The sequence below is a fragment of the Triticum aestivum genome, chromosome 5D, assembly GCF_018294505.1.
Source record: "Triticum aestivum cultivar Chinese Spring chromosome 5D, IWGSC CS RefSeq v2.1, whole genome shotgun sequence".
In the NCBI taxonomy this organism is placed as follows: domain Eukaryota; kingdom Viridiplantae; phylum Streptophyta; class Magnoliopsida; order Poales; family Poaceae; genus Triticum; species Triticum aestivum.
Genome location: NC_057808.1, coordinates 497,785,784 through 497,804,762, shown reverse-complemented (window position 1 = coordinate 497,804,762; position 18,979 = coordinate 497,785,784). Strand labels below are relative to the sequence as shown.

The 18,979-nt window shown below is 46.3% G+C and overlaps 2 protein-coding genes across 2 annotated transcripts; one reads left to right on the top strand and one right to left on the bottom strand.

The window, feature by feature from the left end:
• Positions 1 to 8,409: 8,409 nt before the first annotated feature.
• On the top strand, positions 8,410 to 10,026 carry LOC123125739 (GDSL esterase/lipase At5g03610-like). The gene is made up of 3 exons (XM_044546204.1): positions 8,410 to 8,589; positions 8,716 to 9,000; positions 9,111 to 10,026. Exons 1-3 carry the CDS (start codon positions 8,538 to 8,540, stop codon positions 9,902 to 9,904), a joined length of 1,131 nt encoding a protein of 376 aa, XP_044402139.1. The 5' UTR covers positions 8,410 to 8,537; the 3' UTR covers positions 9,905 to 10,026.
• Positions 10,027 to 10,256: 230 nt separating this feature from the next.
• Positions 10,257 to 11,718, bottom strand: LOC123125738 (BTB/POZ and MATH domain-containing protein 2). Its single transcript, XM_044546203.1, has one exon. It carries the CDS (start codon positions 11,573 to 11,575, stop codon positions 10,463 to 10,465), a length of 1,113 nt encoding a protein of 370 aa, XP_044402138.1. The 5' UTR covers positions 11,576 to 11,718; the 3' UTR covers positions 10,257 to 10,462.
• Between the last annotated feature and the right edge of the window lie 7,261 nt (positions 11,719 to 18,979).

Genomic DNA, 18,979 nt, shown 5'->3' with positions numbered 1-18,979 from the left:
CTCCCCTTCATGTGCAGTGACCTCCTTCACGACGGGAAGCACTAAAGCAACAGGATTGCATCCCCTTCGTTCACAACCTTGTAACCAACGCACCCAATCGGAGTCTCCCTCTATTGGCCTCAAATAAAAGTAAATTTTTGAACTTGACCGTGTCCACAATGCATGAACACCGACGGTGTGTGTTTCAGTATCAAGACCTAAACTTGCCGCAATCCATTCTTTCAACTGACTAACAGACCATGTTTGTGGTGCGCTGATTGCAACCTCTATGTGAGTAAATTCACTCAGATCTGCTCCCAACTCATTTGTTTGGACAGTACCAGGACCATAGTAAAATCTCAACTTCACTACATCGGACATCTCGACTCACCTATTTTTTTCAACATAGAAATACAAGTATTAGACATGTCTATATATATATTACCAGGACCATAGTAAATAATATAATAAATAGGCCCATGTTTACTAATAATAAATAGGCCTCAAATAATAATAATAATATAACCGACAAATATGATAATTCAGTTTATTTGAATTATATGGCCATGTTGATGTATTTTTTATTTTAATCTATGTTAAAATAATTTAGAAAAAGGCATGCGTCTTATTTCTACGATCATGTAAAATTCTTCCTTGCAAAGAAGTTTTTTTGTTAAACTACAGCGTGGCCGTTTTAAAAAAAACAGTGTGGCATTGCTTGTTATGGGTTAAACTTTAGAAAATACGCATAATAAAGGTTAGCGGGTAATCCGCTTCATATTCGCATCGGGTACGGACTGAAACATTTTTTAACATGTAGTTCTACTTTTTCTATTTTTTGCTTGCTTATTAAATTTTCATCAAACTGACATGCTATGCACATGCCGACCCCAACTCTTCAAAAAAAAACTTGTCTCTTCTTTCCAACTTTTTATTCATGTTTCCAACTTCTTATCCCGCACCTGTGTACGTGTCAAGTATTAAGCAACAACTTATTATCCCACTAACAACTAATACAATTCACACACCTACAACTATATTACGAATATTTGCCGTAGCAACTACAAATATTTACGTATACTACCGGGGCAAATAACAATAATCGCACACAAATTTATTTTCACATTGAACGAAGCGTGCGTGCGAACGAATAATATTTACGTATACTACCGGGGCAAATAACAATATTTCCGTATACTACCGGGCCAAAAAACAATAATCACACACAAATATTTACGTATACTACCGCGGCAAATAACAATATTTACGTATACTCCCGGAGCACCTACGAAAAATAAAATGAGGGCTGAAATATACCCTTGAAGCGTGCGTGCGAACGAAGAACGAAGAACGAAGAACCACGAACGAAGAACGACGAACGACGAACGACGAACGACGAACGACGAATGACCTCCACCACCACCACCACCTCCACCACCTCCACCACCACCACCACCTCACCACCCCAACTGCCCCAACGACGAACACTGCCCCAACTTCACCACCACCACCTCCACCAAAATGCTCACCACGACCACCACAAGCTACCCCATCAATAGATCGACACCTCTTTTGGCTGCCCTAAATGAGTTGAACCCATTCACGGTGCCAAAATCGCGAAAATGTAGCTCATTTAGGTGTACAAATGTGTGCCATTTTTCTGTAGAGAGAGGAGGAGGAAGAACACAGCAGAATGAGCCACGAGAGAAGAATAATGGAGGAAGGAGAGGATATGGGGGCAGGGGAGAAGAAATAATGCAGGAAAGAGAGAAGGAGAGGATAAGGGCGGGCTGGCCAGCGCGCGTCAGGTCGGCCGCACCCTGTCGGCCACCAGGTGGCCGATCGGCGGGCGGCAGGCCGACAGGGGCGCACCACGCCGACAGGCCGCTGCCTCCCCCCTCGCGACGTGGCACGACCAACCACAGGCCGCCGCGTGGCTGCCCGGCCTGCAGTCGGCCTCCTGATAGCCGATCGGCCTGCTGTGGGCCGACTGGGCTCAGTCGGCCTGCAGTGGGCCGACGGTGTATTATTCTTGTAAATTCTTTTTTCTACGTATTATTTCTGTAATTTAAAAAAAAATTGTATTATTTAAAAAAATTTAGCTCCCATACGCGTCACCTTACATTTAAATGCATATGCAAGACATCGACATCATCAAGCGCATGCAATCAATCAACTTTTCGCTTTCCACTACATGCACACCCCCCAAATCATGAAGCGCTCATTCATCTTTCCAATTTTACACTACCCTTCTACCAGATGAAAGCCCTCCACAACATTAAAGAACAAGAAAGCCCTCAACATCATTAACTTTTAACTTTATTTTTTAAGAATAAATAATTGAACTTAAATGTCACAAGACAATATAACATGCATCCACCCTCCATTTACCTCTAGGTTGAATGTGGCGCGGTACTATTCTTATATATTTTAATTTTATTTTTGATAAGTTCATGCTAAAACATTTCGTAGCAACGTTCGGGGCGTTATCTAGTCCACTAGCTGAGGTCTATCTTTGCAAAGGTTACCTTAAAATCTTCTGGTGGTGACAAGTGATGCAATGAATGCGTCGCACTTGCCGCCACCAGAGATTTTTCAGATGTTTCTATGGATTTAGAGGGGTGGGAGAACGTGGTGCCATTTTTAATTTCATGTTTTCAAATTGACATATCTCTTGAACCAAAAGACCAAATTACGAACCATTTACATCGTGAACGCCGGGATCTTAAAAAATTAGATTCACTATTGAGGTTTCGACAAATATTTTTTCCAGAAATAACTTGCACTTCGAAAGATAAAAAACATGCACTCCCTGCCACAACATACCTGTGATCCACATCATATTGTACTTGTACTTCATCCAACACACCTTCATATCACTACTGCAAAATAGCCTAGCAGTGGCAGGCTCAAAATGCCTTCCAACGGAGGGCTTTAACATTTTTATGTGAAAAGGATCAGATTTATTATAAAGTCACCGGAAAAAGTACAGATCACCTCAAACATAAGAAAAATTACATTGAGGTCCATGGACCATCGAACGACCATTGATGCCGGTAGAATGAGCCGCCGATGCACTGCTGTCGCCGCACCCATACCGAAGTTAGCCTGACCTTGTCGATGACGGCCGAGAAGTCTTCGTGCACGTTCCCCTAAGGACCAGCACCCTGGAGCCGCAGTCGTCGCCGTTGAATCCTTGAATCGATCTGAAGAACCTGACATCAAATATCGCCGTTGCGTACGCACGATGAGAAACCCTAACCTCGCTGCCCAAACCACCAGTCGCCACCATGGCACGAGCAGGTGGGCAACCTTATTACGTATCACCGAACATGATTGAAATTGGGACGCATAAGGTTCTTGGCATCTCGTACTCATCGCTCGAGGTTGAACATATAAAAAAATGCCCTAGGGTGCAGCTGCCTGAAGGCCGGCCTTTAATTCTTTTCCCCTCTTTCATGTAGTTTGTGCGCGCGCAACCGAGAAAGCATATGCATGGCTTGGAAATTTTATGAATTGCGGGGTGTGCCATCTGTCCGACTATCCAATCTGCGGTGTTTGGGACAGTTAATCTAATCCAATATGCATTAGATCATTTTAGACTAACCAAAAAATAAGGGAATTTTTATGGTGCATTATAATACACGAGTGGGGGTGTATTACAATAAGAAAAATTAGTTAGCGCATGCGCCGCTTGATTGGCCGAACGATAATAATGCTTAAAATTGACCTTCTCAAATAAAACTCCAATATTAACACATCTCGCGAAGACTGCTGCAGCTACATTCCATCATCCATTTTGCCCGTCACAGAAGTTGATCACATTCAGTGAGTCTGATTCCGCCTCCACACATTGGAACCCCGGGATTTAGACCATCTCTCATCGGCGCCATGGCCTCCGTAGTCATCACATCTACAACATGGATAATGAACTTGCATTGCGCTGCTAAGAAAGTGCCCTTTTCATCTCTAATAACCGCGGGGGTAGCCCCCATTCCCTCTTCCTCAAAGTAAGCTGCGTCCACATTGAGCTTTACAAAAATTTCATTCAGGCCTAGTCCGCCTTGGAACATATTCATCCTTTTTCCTTGCAAACGCTCGATGGTAATTGCTTGCAATTGCAAGGACTGATAAGCGCCGTCTTACTGCAGGAGGGCATGATTCATTATGTGTGATGCGACATCTAGTCCATCATAAGTACTAGCATCCGGTTACTATAACCTGCTTCACATCTAATCAAGGGTATCAGTTGTAACGGATTATCAAGGAGCACGAGGATGTGTTCCATTACCACTGAACCCGATTGGTCAACTTGAGTTGCAGTCCGTATGATTTCACTCAGACCAAGTCTCCTCCACATGTCTTGGAATGATTACATTGGAAAAATAGGTGTCATATGTTCTCTGCATGTTGGTGACAAATCAGACAAGACCCAATTGATCCGACATGTCTACTAGCAAGTATACCTTTTAGCGGTAGAATTTCGTGAAGTGTGAGATTGTAAGTTTCCATTACATAGACTAGACAACCGGAGTTGCCGAGCCTCACAGGCTTGCAAAAACATTTGCATGGCATCAATATTTGTATATATGTTCAATTTTGTACGCATACCGAACTGAGAAAATACCTCATCTGTCTGGATGCCATACTACAAAATCATCAAAGGCTTGATTGTGAAGCGGGATTTGCATAATTCTCCGAGCATCCATTGGATCGCGGTGCACACCGACGTTGGAGATGACGTAGCAAAGCAATTGTGGCACAAGTCGGTGTCGTGTTGCAAGCCTGCGGATGCAAGCATCTACCCCGGGGTCCTTCTTTGGAATATGGACCCCAACCCTCCCCATACCATTGAGATATACAAGGTTTGCTACAAACATGACATGTTCTTCTTTTGGGACAACATCCATGCGCTTTCAACATCCTTTTCAAACGTCCTGCACCACCTAGCTCTCTACACTCGTATGGAACGATAGCTTAGTGATGAACACCTACGCCGCACCGCCAAATGGACTCATTTATACTTTTACTTTTTCATAATTATCATGATGATTAGGTCATTTGTATTGATGCATAACTCGATAATATCCTGATAAATTTTTGCTTGTCAGTTATAACTACCATAATGACAATACAACCACACTCATATCTATTAAGTACAAAATTTTCATTGCAGTTTGAATACATGACCTCTTAAAATAGCTATGATGTATATACATTTTTGTTTTGTTGAACTAAGTCTCTATAATGTAACTTCATATTTGAAATCTAGTTTGGAATGTTTAGAAAATATTTCCTTACAACCTAAATCTAAGCAAATCAAAAGTATTAGGTTACTCCCAGTTACCCCCAAGTAATTTGTGGCCTTTAGTTTTATATGGAGAGTCTATATGTGCATGCATCCACACTTCCATGGAATCATTAAATATCTACACAACATGGTATAGATCGTATATTGTATAACAAATAAATTGCTATAAGCTTGATAGAAGCTTCTAGGGTATATGGCAATCAAGTAGGTATAATTAAATTGAGAATTAGAGAGGTTATTAGGAATGAACATGTAGTTTGTCCTTGGATCCCTACTTGGACAATTGCTCCCCAGGATTGCTCCATTTATTTATTTGAAAAAGGAGGTTGAAACCTCCGACCTCTGCATAATTGTGATGAACCCCGAACCTCTACATCATTATGATGTAGGCCAAAGTTATCAACTGGAGTACAACGCATAGGGAACCTGACGGTAGAACCAATATGAGCTATAAATTAAACCGGATACTTGCCAAGATCCAAGAGAGGAAGACGAGGGATGTTGACCAAGTCAAATGCATTAAGGACAAAGCAGACCAACTCCCGGTGAAGGATGAGGAGATTAAACATAGATGGCAGGAGTACTTCGACAAGCTGTTCAATGGGGAGAACGATAGTTCTACCATTGAACTGGACGACTCCTTTGATGATACCAACAAGCGCTTTGTAGGGCAAATCCAGCAGTCTGGGGACAAGGAGACTTTAAAAAGGAAGAAATGAGGCAAGGCGATGGGCCCTAGTTGTATCCCCATTGAGGTGTGGAGAGGCCTTGGGGACATAGCGATAGTATGGCTAACCAAGCTTTTCAACCTAATTTTTCGGACAAACAAGATGTCAGAAGAATGGTGACGGAGTATATTAGTATCGAGCTTCAAGAATAAGGGGGATGTTCGTTGTCCATGTCGTTCGGCCTACCGCAGACGACCGATGCGCCACAGCCGCATTATCTCGCGCCGTTCGGCTGCTGCTCGTAACATCGCGTCACCACCACCGATGTATCATTGCGCGCCGACTAAAATTATAGCGCGCAGTTCACCATCTGGGTTGTCGTTCGCAGCAGTGACACCGCCACCGCATTATTTTGCTTCATCCGGGCTGCCGAGAAGCATGTTGACGTTGGAGTCAAGGACCTCAACAACCATTGTGGAGCCCAACCGCACCGCCACGACGATAGAGTCGGCGGCAGGCAGATCCTCTAGGATGACACACTAATCTGTCCGTGTGACGAAGTGTGTAATGATGCTATACCAGTGATGACGCGTTGGATAATTGATCAGCTGGGAGATAATAACAAGAAGAAACTTGCCTTCTTTTATATAAGAGATGAAATCTTAGTTTAGAACATATAAAATGTGTCTCCATTGTATTTCTCATATTCATGTTTTCTTGTTTAATTTTAACCCCCATAATTTTAAGATCTCGTAAAATTTAATCGCTGACACTGGATGATATGATTCCCTGGTTGGTTGCCTTCCACGCCCTTGGATTCAGGCAATAGTGGTCGTTGGATGAGTCTGAATCCCCACGCCCGAGTCATCGCTTTCCGCATGATCCATGCATCCTTCTCCGCACGTGCTAGTTGTCCATCTCCCCCGCGCCCCCGCGCTCCCGTCACTTGAAAAAAGGGATCACCGGCTTGCGCGAGCTACCAAGCCTGCGTACGTGGCCCCAACATCGCAAGCAGGCCGGGAGACAACACCGTCATAGTGCCGATAAGAGCCTCTCTTGTCGCGACCCTGTTCCACCCTCTCACGCCCACCTAGTTACATTGGCAGAGTTGAGGGGGCCAGGGGAAGTCATTTAGCATAGGTCTGGATGGGTAGCTCGCATCTACCCGTTGCGGGGCGGAGGACCGGAGGAGATTGGACGCGATGGCGGGAAGAGCACAAGGGGATGGCTCGGGTTCGAGGGATTGACTAGATGTGTTAACTATTACGAGTGGGTCTCCGGTGACATGGTAAATTAGTGGGACCCAAAAGAAAAGAACTGGGTCAAAGGAGTCTTCTCTTCATTGCCGATGACATGGCAAAGTGCCAATAGGGAAGGAAGTGCGTCAAATGGAACAATAGCGAGGGGTGACTTGGTAGCAGCATCGAGCGCTAACGTGTGCAGTGGCTTCGATCCAACATTTCAACTTGCGTTGGTGGCTTGTGCACAATTTCGACAAAACTAGTGGCAACCTTCACATTCTGGAGCTGGCTAGTGGCACAATCATAATTTTCCCTGTGTTTTAAGGCCCCTTCCATATTGTGTAGAATAATTTTTTCGATGGAAATATGACATGGAATACATAAGAGAAGATCATACTTTCAACCACTTTACATGGTTTAAGCTCGGCTACGATGTACGAGGCTATGGTACACCACAACCTCATGGGTCATGCGAGCTCCTAGGATTGCATTGCATACACCTGAGTGAGCCATAGACTCTCTTCCGCTATCGGGTTCAGAATATCCTATTTGAAGCTCTCTATGCCAAAACACCGACCAAGCCCATAGGGAAGCACATAGATGGCCCGACCCAATGAGCACTCTAGGATTCCGATCTGGGTTTGTAGTTTTTCTTTTTCATGCTGTTTTGTTTATTGGTTTTCTTTTCGGTTTTGTCTCTCAATTTCCTTCTTTTATTTTCATTTTCAAAGAATTTTAAAAAATAAAAAAATGTTCGCAAAACTAAAAAATCTTCATATCCTTCAAAATGTTCAAAATTTAAAAATGTTTATTTGTTAAACGTGCTCACATTTAGTATTTTCAAAAAATATTCAGGGAGTTAAAAACCATTTTATGCAAGACAAATGTCCACTTTTAAAAAATAACTAAATATTCATGTTTTAAAATAAAAGAAAAAGATTGAAAACCCACTAAAACAGAAGAGAAAAACAGCAGCTGAACTATACTGGGCCAACGCCCGAGGGAGCACGTGTGTGCGGGAGGTCGACACTTTTTTTGACGTAGGGCAATTTTTGGTGTCGCGCCGCGGGTTCCGCCGGAGAGAGGAGGGCGCGCGCGACAGAGATAGATCGGCGCCGGTAGTTTCGCGTAAGGAATGGCGGCGTCCGGCGAAACAACCTGCAAATGATCGATCAGTTTGTTGCGATCGCACCGCATCACGCGTACTAACCGCATGTGGATCAAGGATTTTGGCTATAAAACTCACCTGATCTTCTCCACGCACGCATCTCCCTCGCTCCTCCTCCACAGCACCACGCACGTACACATCACGCCGTTCGGCCATTTCGGCCGAGCAGGATGAATCTCCCGGCAATCGCCTGCGCCCTCCTCCTACTTCTCCATCTCAATTGTACGTGCGCACTTGCTAGATTGTTCATTAGCACACTTGATTCTTAGTTTCTACACGTTCTAATTGTATTGGTAGCTGCTCATGTTACGTTTTGCTGCTAAAACTGATCGATCTGCGTGCATGCAGTTTCTCCCGTCAAGTCGTCCCCGCCGCAAGGGCTTGGGAAGGGACGCCACCCGCCCGGAAAGGGGGACCACCACGGCCATAACGGGCACAGCGGCGACGACGGGCACCAGCACGACCACTCCGACGACTACAACGGGTACAGCTTCTACGTCTTCGGCGACTCCTTCGCCGACAACGGCAACCTCGTCAAGATGAACCCAAGATCCGAGCTGAATCGCCAGTGGCGCTATCCCTATGGCTTATCCGGCCGCTTCTCCAACAGCTTGGTTCAGTCCGACTTGATCGGTACGTGCGCCTCCTTACTAAATCTTCCATCGATCCATCTCTGTTTTGCCCCGTATATATACTTGATTGATGGACGGACGTGTCATACTGTTGTACCACGTTGCTTGCAGCCTACATGCTACGGCAGAAAAAGTCCCCTCCGGCGCACAGGCTCACTCGCAAGGTCGGCCGCGCCGGCTTGAACTTCGCCGTCGGCGGCTCCGGCGTGTTCGACGTGCCGGGCACCCAGACGCTCGCCAGGCAGATCCACACCTTCCACAAGCTCGTCAAGGACGGAGACATCGACCAAGACCGCCTCGCGTCAAAATCCGTCGCGCTCGTCGCCGTCTCCGGCAACGACTACGCCCGCCTCCCCGCCGACACCAAGAGCTTCGCCGAGGTGGAGGATTTCGCCAAGAAGGTGACGGCCGAGATCGCGTTCAACGTGCGCCGCCTGCAGGACATCGGCGTGGAGAAGGTGCTCGTCAACAACCTCCACCCTTTCCGCTGCTCGCCGGCCCAGACCAGGCCGTACAACCACACCCGCTGCAACGAGCGGCGCAACCTGGCCGCCACGCTCCACAACCACCACCTCGCCGACGAGCTGGCCGGCATGGAGGACGTGCTGCTGGTCGACCTCAACGCCGCCTTCAGCAACGTCGTCCGGCACTACAACGACGACGGGGACGGCGACATCATTCCCAATCTCTTCAGGGAGAAGCTGGCGCCGTGCTGCGAGAGCACCGACCCCAAGGGGTACTGCGGGCAGGTCGACACGGACAAGTTGGAGCCCCTCTACAAGGTGTGCGACAACCCCAACTATTTCTTCTTCTGGGACGAGATGAACCCGACCATGGTCGGGTGGCAGGCCGTCATGGGCCCGCTCGACTACCCCATCAGGAAGTTCTTAGGGCTCATTAGGTAAATGATGATGCATCCAAGTACGTGTCCATGTATACCCTGTGCTCCTCCTTGAACTATTATCTTAGCGCTGCTAGGCAAAAATCTGATATGGAACCTGTTTAATGAGAAGGAGAGAGAACTATATTATTGGTTGCAACAGAAGCCGCAGGTAATGAAGCTTCCATTTTCCTTAAAATAATCCAGAAGCGTCTGGATCATATATGCAAACCATGGAACACGAATGATACCAATTCAACATCCAGCTGAACGTAACCATGTATGTATCGCATGAATTAGTAACTTCTCAATAATCATACTAATACACAAAGCAAGGTGGATGGGCAGCCATGCCAGGTTGATGGGCAAACAGCGGATAATCAAATAATAATCTCTTTTTTCCCGCGAGGAAAAAGAATATCCCATTCTCCTTGCATGAACATATTGGATTATTGATACTAACATTTTTACTCTGAAACATACATGCAATAATGATGCAACCATACATGGAGAAGTAGCATAAACATTAGTACTAAAATTTTGGATGACCACATGCATGATAACAGTACCAAACGCACGAGCACTAAATTGACATGATAATATCCTTTGCTGCGTTCCATTCAGCCGGGAGTATTTGAGCTATGATCTCCTTGAGAACAGACGGGCAGCTGGACTTAAGATGCTCATAACCGTTGCTTGTCATCATCGCCTCCAAATTGGGTGGCGAAGCAAGGAACAGTAAACAAGCTTCTTTGAGACGAGGGAAACCATGCTGCTCAGCTATAGCCAAACTGGTTGCCACCATGTTTGAATCAATATGACAACACAGTTTCTCCTCACAGATCTGCTTCAGGCTGCCGATGTTGTACCTATCAGCCGCTACGAGTAGATGACTGGCCATCGCCACATCAATCACAGGAGAAACTTTGTCGGTGTATATGAAATGGAGCAAGGCCTTGAACACGTCAGGTTCCATGTCATATATTTTGATAGCACTACTGGAACTCTCCTCCATGGCGCCGAGGAGCTCCGCCTTGAAGACAGATGACCGAGCGGCGAGGACACACCTATGAGCGGGGAATATCTCCCCGCCTACTTGAAATGTTAGGTCTGCTGCATCTTTGCTCTTGAGGAGATCACCGAGATGCTGGTGCAAGTCGTGTGGAGAAGCCCTTGTTTCTTCTTCGCCGAGGATCTCCTTCATGACGGTGACATCACATCTGATGGTCAGACAATCATCTCTGAGATGCTCCGATCTTTCCAGCTTGGCTTTCTTCATCAGGTTATGGTTGCCCCAGTTTGGAGCTTTCCTTGAGAATGTATGTGTACCATGGTTACGGGTGTATGAAGGCACCGGTTCTCCGTTCTCGTCTAGTAGACTGAACGTGAAATTCGCCTTCACATCTTCGGCACGGGCGGATCGAAGATGTAGAAAAATAGATATGTAATCAGGACAAAGCTCGCTACCATTTGGGTAGTAGGTCACGGCCCAGTCGTGGCCTCCAACACTGAAAGGTGGAGAAGTCAGGTACTCGTCGTTCTTGAGTAGCGCCTTGGCTCTTGAGTATCCATCTACCTTGAGAATGCACGACCGTGTATATGACCTCTGCACAGATTCTTCATCAGCTACCATGGCAACAGAAATCTTGCAATGCTTCGCCATTCTTGGAGCAAGATGGAAGACAAGCTTATGCATGTGGATATAGATCACAAGCACGTGGACAACATCCAGGAATTGATTGATTCTTGCCGCCCGGCAGAACACAACATATGCACGCGAAACACTCGAATGATCGATTGGTGTTTCTTTTGCTTTATTGATTTGATTATGTAATAACTCAAAATCAACTAGCGGGATATGTCTTACAAGTGCTGGTGTATACATGTATATAAAGGCCTAGGGTAGCTACCGAGAGCAAATAGTAATCGGCGACTAACTCTACTACGTACTACTGTACTAATCATACTCGGTATGGAATACTGGTGTACACATGCACGTTCCGGTTCCGTGCAAGTTTGTGCCTCTCTTTTTTTACGATGGAAGCCAGGGCGTGTGCCTATGTCTGCAACAAATAACCAACTACTGTACCCTTCAAAAAAGATAACCAACTACTGTAACTTTAGCCAAATTCGTGGTAGCTCGACCACGACCAGAGAAAAAAAAATGTGCATGTACGTACTCGAACAGAAAGGGTAGATATGGTTTGCGGGGAGCCAAGTAATGAAATTCAGGAGCACCGGAAAACCAACGATAGTGCATCCTGACAGTTTGGGGTGGGCAGAACGACCGGCAAGGGGAGCATTGGAAGCGAACCAACCTGTGGTTTAGATGGTTAGAGGGACTGTGGTATCCCCAGTCCATCAGGGTTCAAATCCTGGTGCTCGCACTTATTTCTGGATTTATTTCAGGATTTCCAACGATGCGTATTCAATGGGAGGAGACGTTCCCGTCGACGACGAGGTGCCTACGGTGACTTCATAAATTTCAAGATGATATGCCGGCTCAGTCTTTCGGAGGTGCTCATAGGGATTGGGTGTGCGTGTGTGCGTTCATAGGGGTGAGTGTATGCGCGTGTATATGAGCGCTTGTGTCTGTATTGATGTTCAAAAAAAAAGGGGGAGCATTGGGAAGACCAATGACTGTGCTACTATAATCCAGCTGAACGTAATTACTTGTCCCGAAAAAAATGTAATGACCTGTCCCACAGAAAAAAACGTAATTACCTCCCTTCGCTGCCATGCAGCCTGTGGTCGCAACATTGTTGATCATGGTTTGCAGCATCTCCACAGTCGGCTCCGGTAAAAACCGGCCATGGCCGTAGCATCCCCGCAAGCCAGTTTCGGCTTCTTCAGGCCGTGCTTCAAGCTTTTTTTTTCCGTCGGTTGAAACTCCCCCCCGGTCGCACAGACGGGCGATCCCCAACTTTTGTCGTCACCGTTAGGAGCTTTCTCAGTCGCCAGTTGCAACTTTTGTTGCTGCCGGCTTGAACAAAATCGACGTGACACGCACCATCCTCGCGCCCGTCGCAAGAAATGGTCGTGCTGGTTCCAGCTTTTTTCCTGTTCCAGCAACCTCCGGCGTCGGTCCCAGCCACCCCTAGGCGCCGGTTGCCAGCCCTAGCATCTCAGCCAGCTGCTCCCAGTTCCGTGTCGCCGTTGTCCTCCTTGCAAAGACACCACCTCCCCCTCGTAGAGAGGGCATGGGAGGGAGGAACCGGCTACATAGATCTCACCCCTGGATCAGGCTTACAGCGTCTCTCTGGCCTTACATGCCGACGGCCCTGATAGGGGAAAGGAAATGGTGGGATTACGACTCGACGGAGAAGAAGATGAGGAGATCGATGTTGTTGACGAGCATCGGGAGGTGGGGCGGCCGATGGTTATGCGGAGGAGAAAGGGATGAGAAGAGGCAGCGAAGAAGAAAAAATGAGGACGAGAAAGGTTGGGAAGAGATAAAGTGGGCTCATTGGCCACGTGCCATAATGGGAGATGGTGGGGCTACGCACGGCGTGACCGGCGCAAGCTAACAAAATATATTAGTAATCCATGCAAAAAATATGTATTAGTAATAACTAGTCAAATAATTGAGGATTTGCTTAAAAATGGTTGATGATTGTATGCTTTTTGTTTCTTAGTGCTTTATAAATTGAATTACAACACAAGATCACAAGGTCCAAATACATGGCATCCATACTTCACATTCAGTTTTTCAGTGAGAAAGTAGATACGAGTGCTAATGGGTGCTGCTAATGGAGTATTAGGCAGGGACGGAGCCAGGATTTGAATATAACAATTGACGTATGAGAAAATAACACATGTCTTGCAACTGTCGGTGTAAATTCAGCTCTAGAATTACCTATATAATCATACGATTAGCAAGTTGGATTCTGATTTTCAGTGCAAAGTGTTCAAACTTCAAGGAAATGGTTTGTGCAATGTGTTCTATTCTTTCTATCTATAACCAAGTAAACACATGCTACTAACTAAAGCATTAGGGATTGCCGTATCAGAAGATATTAATAATATGTTAATGTAAAAAGAATACTGCATTTATACCTCAAGAAACGATCCATTGCTGCCATGGAAGATGGCGCGCGCTTATGGCAAGCCGGCAACAGAGATCAACAACGGCCATCACAGCGTCACCGTTTGCTCGAGTTTGGATGCAGAGGAGATAGAACGACCACAAATAATAGTGTTTCCTGGTGGTGGCTGATGGCAACAAGGGGGCGGTGGTGGCGATATTAGGAATTTGATACCAGATCGTGTGAGCTAATTGACACCTTCTACGGTTTGAAAGACAACCTAATATAATTCTAAAAAATAAAGGCTAACCTTTTTCCCCCGTTTGATCGCTCATCCGTGCGCCCGGCCGGCAAGATTACGCAGTTGTTGGATCGACAACGGCGCTTTACTGTCCTCTTCCCTTCTGGACGAAGAGATTTGATAGAAGATCTAGCAGATCGCCGGCGGCAGGCTCATCGCAGGAGCAGTTTCGGTTTTTTAGCAGGTTGGAACCAAGCAATTAGGTTTAGATTAGAGGAGACACGAACGACTTTTTTTTTTGAGACAATCAGCAAAGCTTTATTGATCCGTCACATAGTTTACATGGACGAAATGAAGATCCCCAGGGTGGCCCAACCAAACATGGCGACCAAGCCCCAGTTTTAGTGCATGCTTTGCTAGATTGTGAGCTTCGACATTCGAGCTCCTAAATTCATGAACAAAATTACACGAAGTAAAACTAGTAGAGTACTTTAGTATTTCATGTATAATAGCCCCATAACCAGCCCCGCTTCTTCTCTTGAGATCATCTATCACCACTGAGCAATCGGAAGCCACATGTATAGCTTGTATGTTTAGATCCTCTGCCAATGCCAGGGCCTCCCTTACCGCTAGAGCTTCCAAAGTTGTCGGATCAGTTATCCCTCTGAATACCACCGATGAAGCACCTAGATAGAGTCCATCTCTGTTTCTGCAAATTGCTGCCACTGAGCCTACACCTCGTCGTTCCGAAACCGCAGCATCTACATTCACCTTCATCAAGTGCTCCGGCGGTTGGATCCAATGGGATGGCCTCACTGGCCTGGGATGTGAGTGCTGAATGTGCGGTTTTTTCAAGACTTGGAGATCATTCCAGTAGGACTGAATATATAAGTGTGTTGACATTGGGCTTTGAAAGATATCCTCATAAACTGCTTTCCTTCTCACTCCCCATATAGCCCACAGCATGATCACCATACGCACTAGTTGATCATTAACTCCACCATTTCTTCGTCAGCTAAAGCCCACACGCTTCTCGCCATTGAGCAGTTTATAAGCGCATGTCTCCAAGAATCTCTAGCTCCGCATAATCTGCATGCCGCTGAGGTAGCCATGTTCCGATGCTGAAGAAGATCCGCAGTAGGCATAGAAGATCTAGCCAGCCGCCACAGGAACATTTTCAGTTTAGATGGAACATCAATCTTCCAAAGCTTCGACTAGTCGCTTGTCTCCCTGTTATCACCTGACGCGCCCGCTGCCTCTTCAATCCAATTTTCCCTTGTGATTTTCATTTGAAGTATCATTTTGTAGGCTGATTTGACAGTAAACATACCTCGTTGGTCAGCACTCCATGACCAGAAGTCATCAATGTTCCTGGTACACAGGGGGATCGACAAAATGGCCTCAGAATCTATAGGTAAGAAAACTTGACGCACCAGCGTTTCGTTCCAGGATGCTGTTGCTGGGATTAACAGGTCAGAAACAAGCTCAGGAGGGTTATTAATCAAAGACACAATTGGTCTCATCATGCCTGGGCGCGGAAGCCAGTTGTGTCTCCAAATTTCTGTAGACTGACCATTGCCAATTCTTCTTATGATTCCATGTCTCAACATATCTCGTCCATCAAGTATTGCCCGCCATATTTGCGATGGCTTGCTTCCTAATTCTGCATCAAGCAAAGAAGTCTCTGGGAAGTATACTGCCTTCAAAATCCTCGCACTAAGAGAGGATGCCTCGCTCAAGATTCTCCAAGCTTGCCTGGCGAGTAGTGCTAGATTGAAAATTTCCATATCTCTGAATCCCAAACCCCCAAGGTGTTTTGGTCTGACCATGTCGTCCCAAGCCACCCAGCTGGGCTTGCGCTTCCCCGCCTTACTGCCCCACCAAAACTGTCGGATAATCTTTGTGATATTCTCACAAAGTCCTCTCGGTAACCTGAAACATGCCATGGAGAAGACCGGGAGCGCCTGTGCCACTGCTTTAATCAAGATCTCCTTCCCCGCATAAGACAAGAGTTTTTGCATCCACCCCTTCACCTTCTCCCAAACACGGTCTCGGAGATACCGAAAGGTTCCCATTTTTGATTGACCAACATCTGTTGGCATTCCCAAATAGCGTTCACTCAGGGTCTCATTCTAAACATTAAGGATATGCTTAATGCTTTCTCTCCTCTGTTGTGGGCACCCCTTGCTGAAAAAAATCGAGGACTTGCTATGATTGACTCTCTGACCAGATGCATCACAATAGGTATTCAATAGGTTTGACACCGCCGTCGCACCCTCATTACTAGCCTTGAAAAGCAGCAGGCTATCATCCGCAAATAGGAGATGGTTCACAACCGGAGCTGTCGGAGCCACCTTAATCCCACTGAGCAAAGACGACTGAGAACTGTGTTTTAGGAGGCACGAAAGGCCCTCTGCTGCAATCAAAAATAGATAAGGGGAAATCGGATCTCCCTGTCGAATACCACATGATGGTGTAAAAGGTTCTAGCTTTTCTCCATTAAAAGAAACTGAGAAAGAAACTGAACTGATCATACCCATTATAATGTCCACCCACTGCTGCATAAAACCAAGCTTGACCATAATCGCTCGCAGATAAGCCCATTCTAGCTTGTCATATGCTTTCATCATGTCAAGCTTGAGTGCACAATGACTATTTGATTTGGCCTTACTCCTCTTCATCAAATGCAAGCACTCGTATGCGCAAATAATATTATCTGTGATGAGACGGCCCGGGACAAAAGCTGATTGCTCCGCTGAGATGATATCTGGCAAGATTACTTTCAACCTGTTTGCTATAACCTTGGACGCAATCTTGTAAATGACATTGCATAAGCTAATGGGGCGAAACTGAGATAAGAGGGTTGGGTTCATCACCTTTGGAATTAACACTAGTACTGTGTCATTAACACATTCTGCACTTTCCTCCCCTCTTACAATTCTCAGGACTGCTCTCGTGACCTCTTCTCCACAGATATCCCAATGCCGCTGATAGAACTGGGCCGGGAAGCCATCGGGCCCCGGCGCCTTAGTTGGGGCCATCTGAAAGAGTGCCGTTTTAACTTCCTCCCGGGTATACGGGGACCAGCGCCTCGTTCATGCTTTGGGTGACCCTTACAGGAACATGTTGGAGAACTTGGTCCAAATTAGTTACCCCCGCAGATGTGTATAGAGACTTGTAAAAATCAGTCACGAGTGTTCTTAGTTCAGCCGGATCGCTAACATTCACCCCAAGAGCATTCTCTAGGGCTTTAATCATGTTCTTCTTTCTCCTCATAGAAGCCCTCATATGAAAAAATTTTGTGTTTTTGTCTCCTGATGCAAGCCATTCGAGCCTAGATCTTTGACGCCACATCAGTTCTTCCCGATGGTAAAGCTCAACGAGCTTTTCATTGATTTTAAGTTCTGCATGTGATGGTCCGATCCTCCTTGGGTCCCCTCTCAGTCGTTCTAGCTCGGCCAGCAGGTTCTTTATTTCTTTGCGGACGCTTCCAAAAGTGTTCTTATTCCAATTTCCAAGACTGTCAGATATAGTCCGCAACTTTGCTTGCAACTCTTCCAGGCTCGATGTTGGTTGTCCCTCGCTCCAGCACTGCGAGAGTGTATCTTGCCACGTATAACCTCATACCTGAAGGGGGGTTTCGCCGGTGGGCGACTTTCACCATCCTCAGTCTTCAAGAGGATCGGGGCGTGGTCCGAAGTCGTAGCCGTAAGATGGATAACTGTGGTTGTGGGAAACTTCAGCGCCCATGCACCCGTTGCAAGCGCCCTATCTAGGCGCACTTTGGTGTAGCTCCCTCCCGAGACCTTCTTTTCAAACGTCCAAAAGTTACCTTGATAGCCCAAATCCGCCAACATGCAAACGTCCACCGCCTCCCTAAAACCTTGGATTTGTGCATTACTCCTCTCTCCAATGCCTTCTTGTTCTTCTGGACGCAACACTTCATTAAAATCGCCTATGCAGACCCAAGGTAGATCGTTTAAAGTAGCTATCCCCTTCATTATGTCCCAAGTATGATGTCTCAAACTGGTTTGGGCCTCTCCATAAAAAACAGTGGCCCTCCATGGGTCCTGACCTGGATCTGTGAGAGAACAATCAATGTGATAAACCGAGTAACCCAAAATCTCTATATTTATTGGATTATTCCAGAAAATTCCGAGTCCACCACTCCGACCCTGACTACTAACAGCATAAGCTTGATCAAAACCAAGACTACTAGCCAAACTCTCTACCCTTGCTCTATCCAGCTGTGTTTCTACGATACATAGTAGGGTAGGGGCAAATTTCCTCGCTAACTCGCGAAGCTCCCGAACTGTCGCGGCTTTGCCCGCACCACGGCAGTTCCAACATGAACGGCTGATCCATGCGTATTGCTTCCTAGCGTGTCTCTTCCATGGTGGGCTACTTTCCCTTTTTCTCTTCCAGGGATTCGGGCCTTTGGCCTGCAACATATGTGACAACAGTACATGGGCTTTGGCATAGGGGGGGGGGGGGGCGAAGCACGTCACGGGCAGTTGCCTAGCGAGAAAAATTAGCAACAAACTAATCGCTATTAAGGTAACACGCGATCGTTAGGGGGGGTCTCGCCCCACCTCGTCCCCCCTTGAATCCGTCCCTGCCTCCCTGGTATTAGGGCATATACAACGCAGGCACTAAGCCAGCGACGCTAGGACTTAAATTCTGCCTCTTCTGACAGTTTTCATGTTATTCCTGATGCTTTTCTTTTTGGCATCATTGCCCACCTAGGAGTTGGACTCTTAGAAATTACGTACAAAATTTACTCCCTAGCACCTACTTCAAGCGCCCAGCTCTTGTGAAAAAAAAGGGTCAGGAT

Excerpts from the sequence above, each read along its gene's own strand:
- LOC123125739 (XM_044546204.1), top strand. The coding sequence starts at position 8,538 with ATGAATCTCCCGGCAATCGCCTGCGCCCTCCTCCTACTTCTCCATCTC. Across the intron at positions 8,590-8,715 it reads CCTACTTCTCCATCTCAATT|TTTCTCCCGTCAAGTCGTCC; the intron begins GTACGTGCGCAC and ends GCGTGCATGCAG. Across the intron at positions 9,001-9,110 it reads GGTTCAGTCCGACTTGATCG|CCTACATGCTACGGCAGAAA; the intron begins GTACGTGCGCCT and ends CGTTGCTTGCAG.
- LOC123125738 (XM_044546203.1), bottom strand. The coding sequence starts at position 11,575 with ATGCATAAGCTTGTCTTCCATCTTGCTCCAAGAATGGCGAAGCATTGC.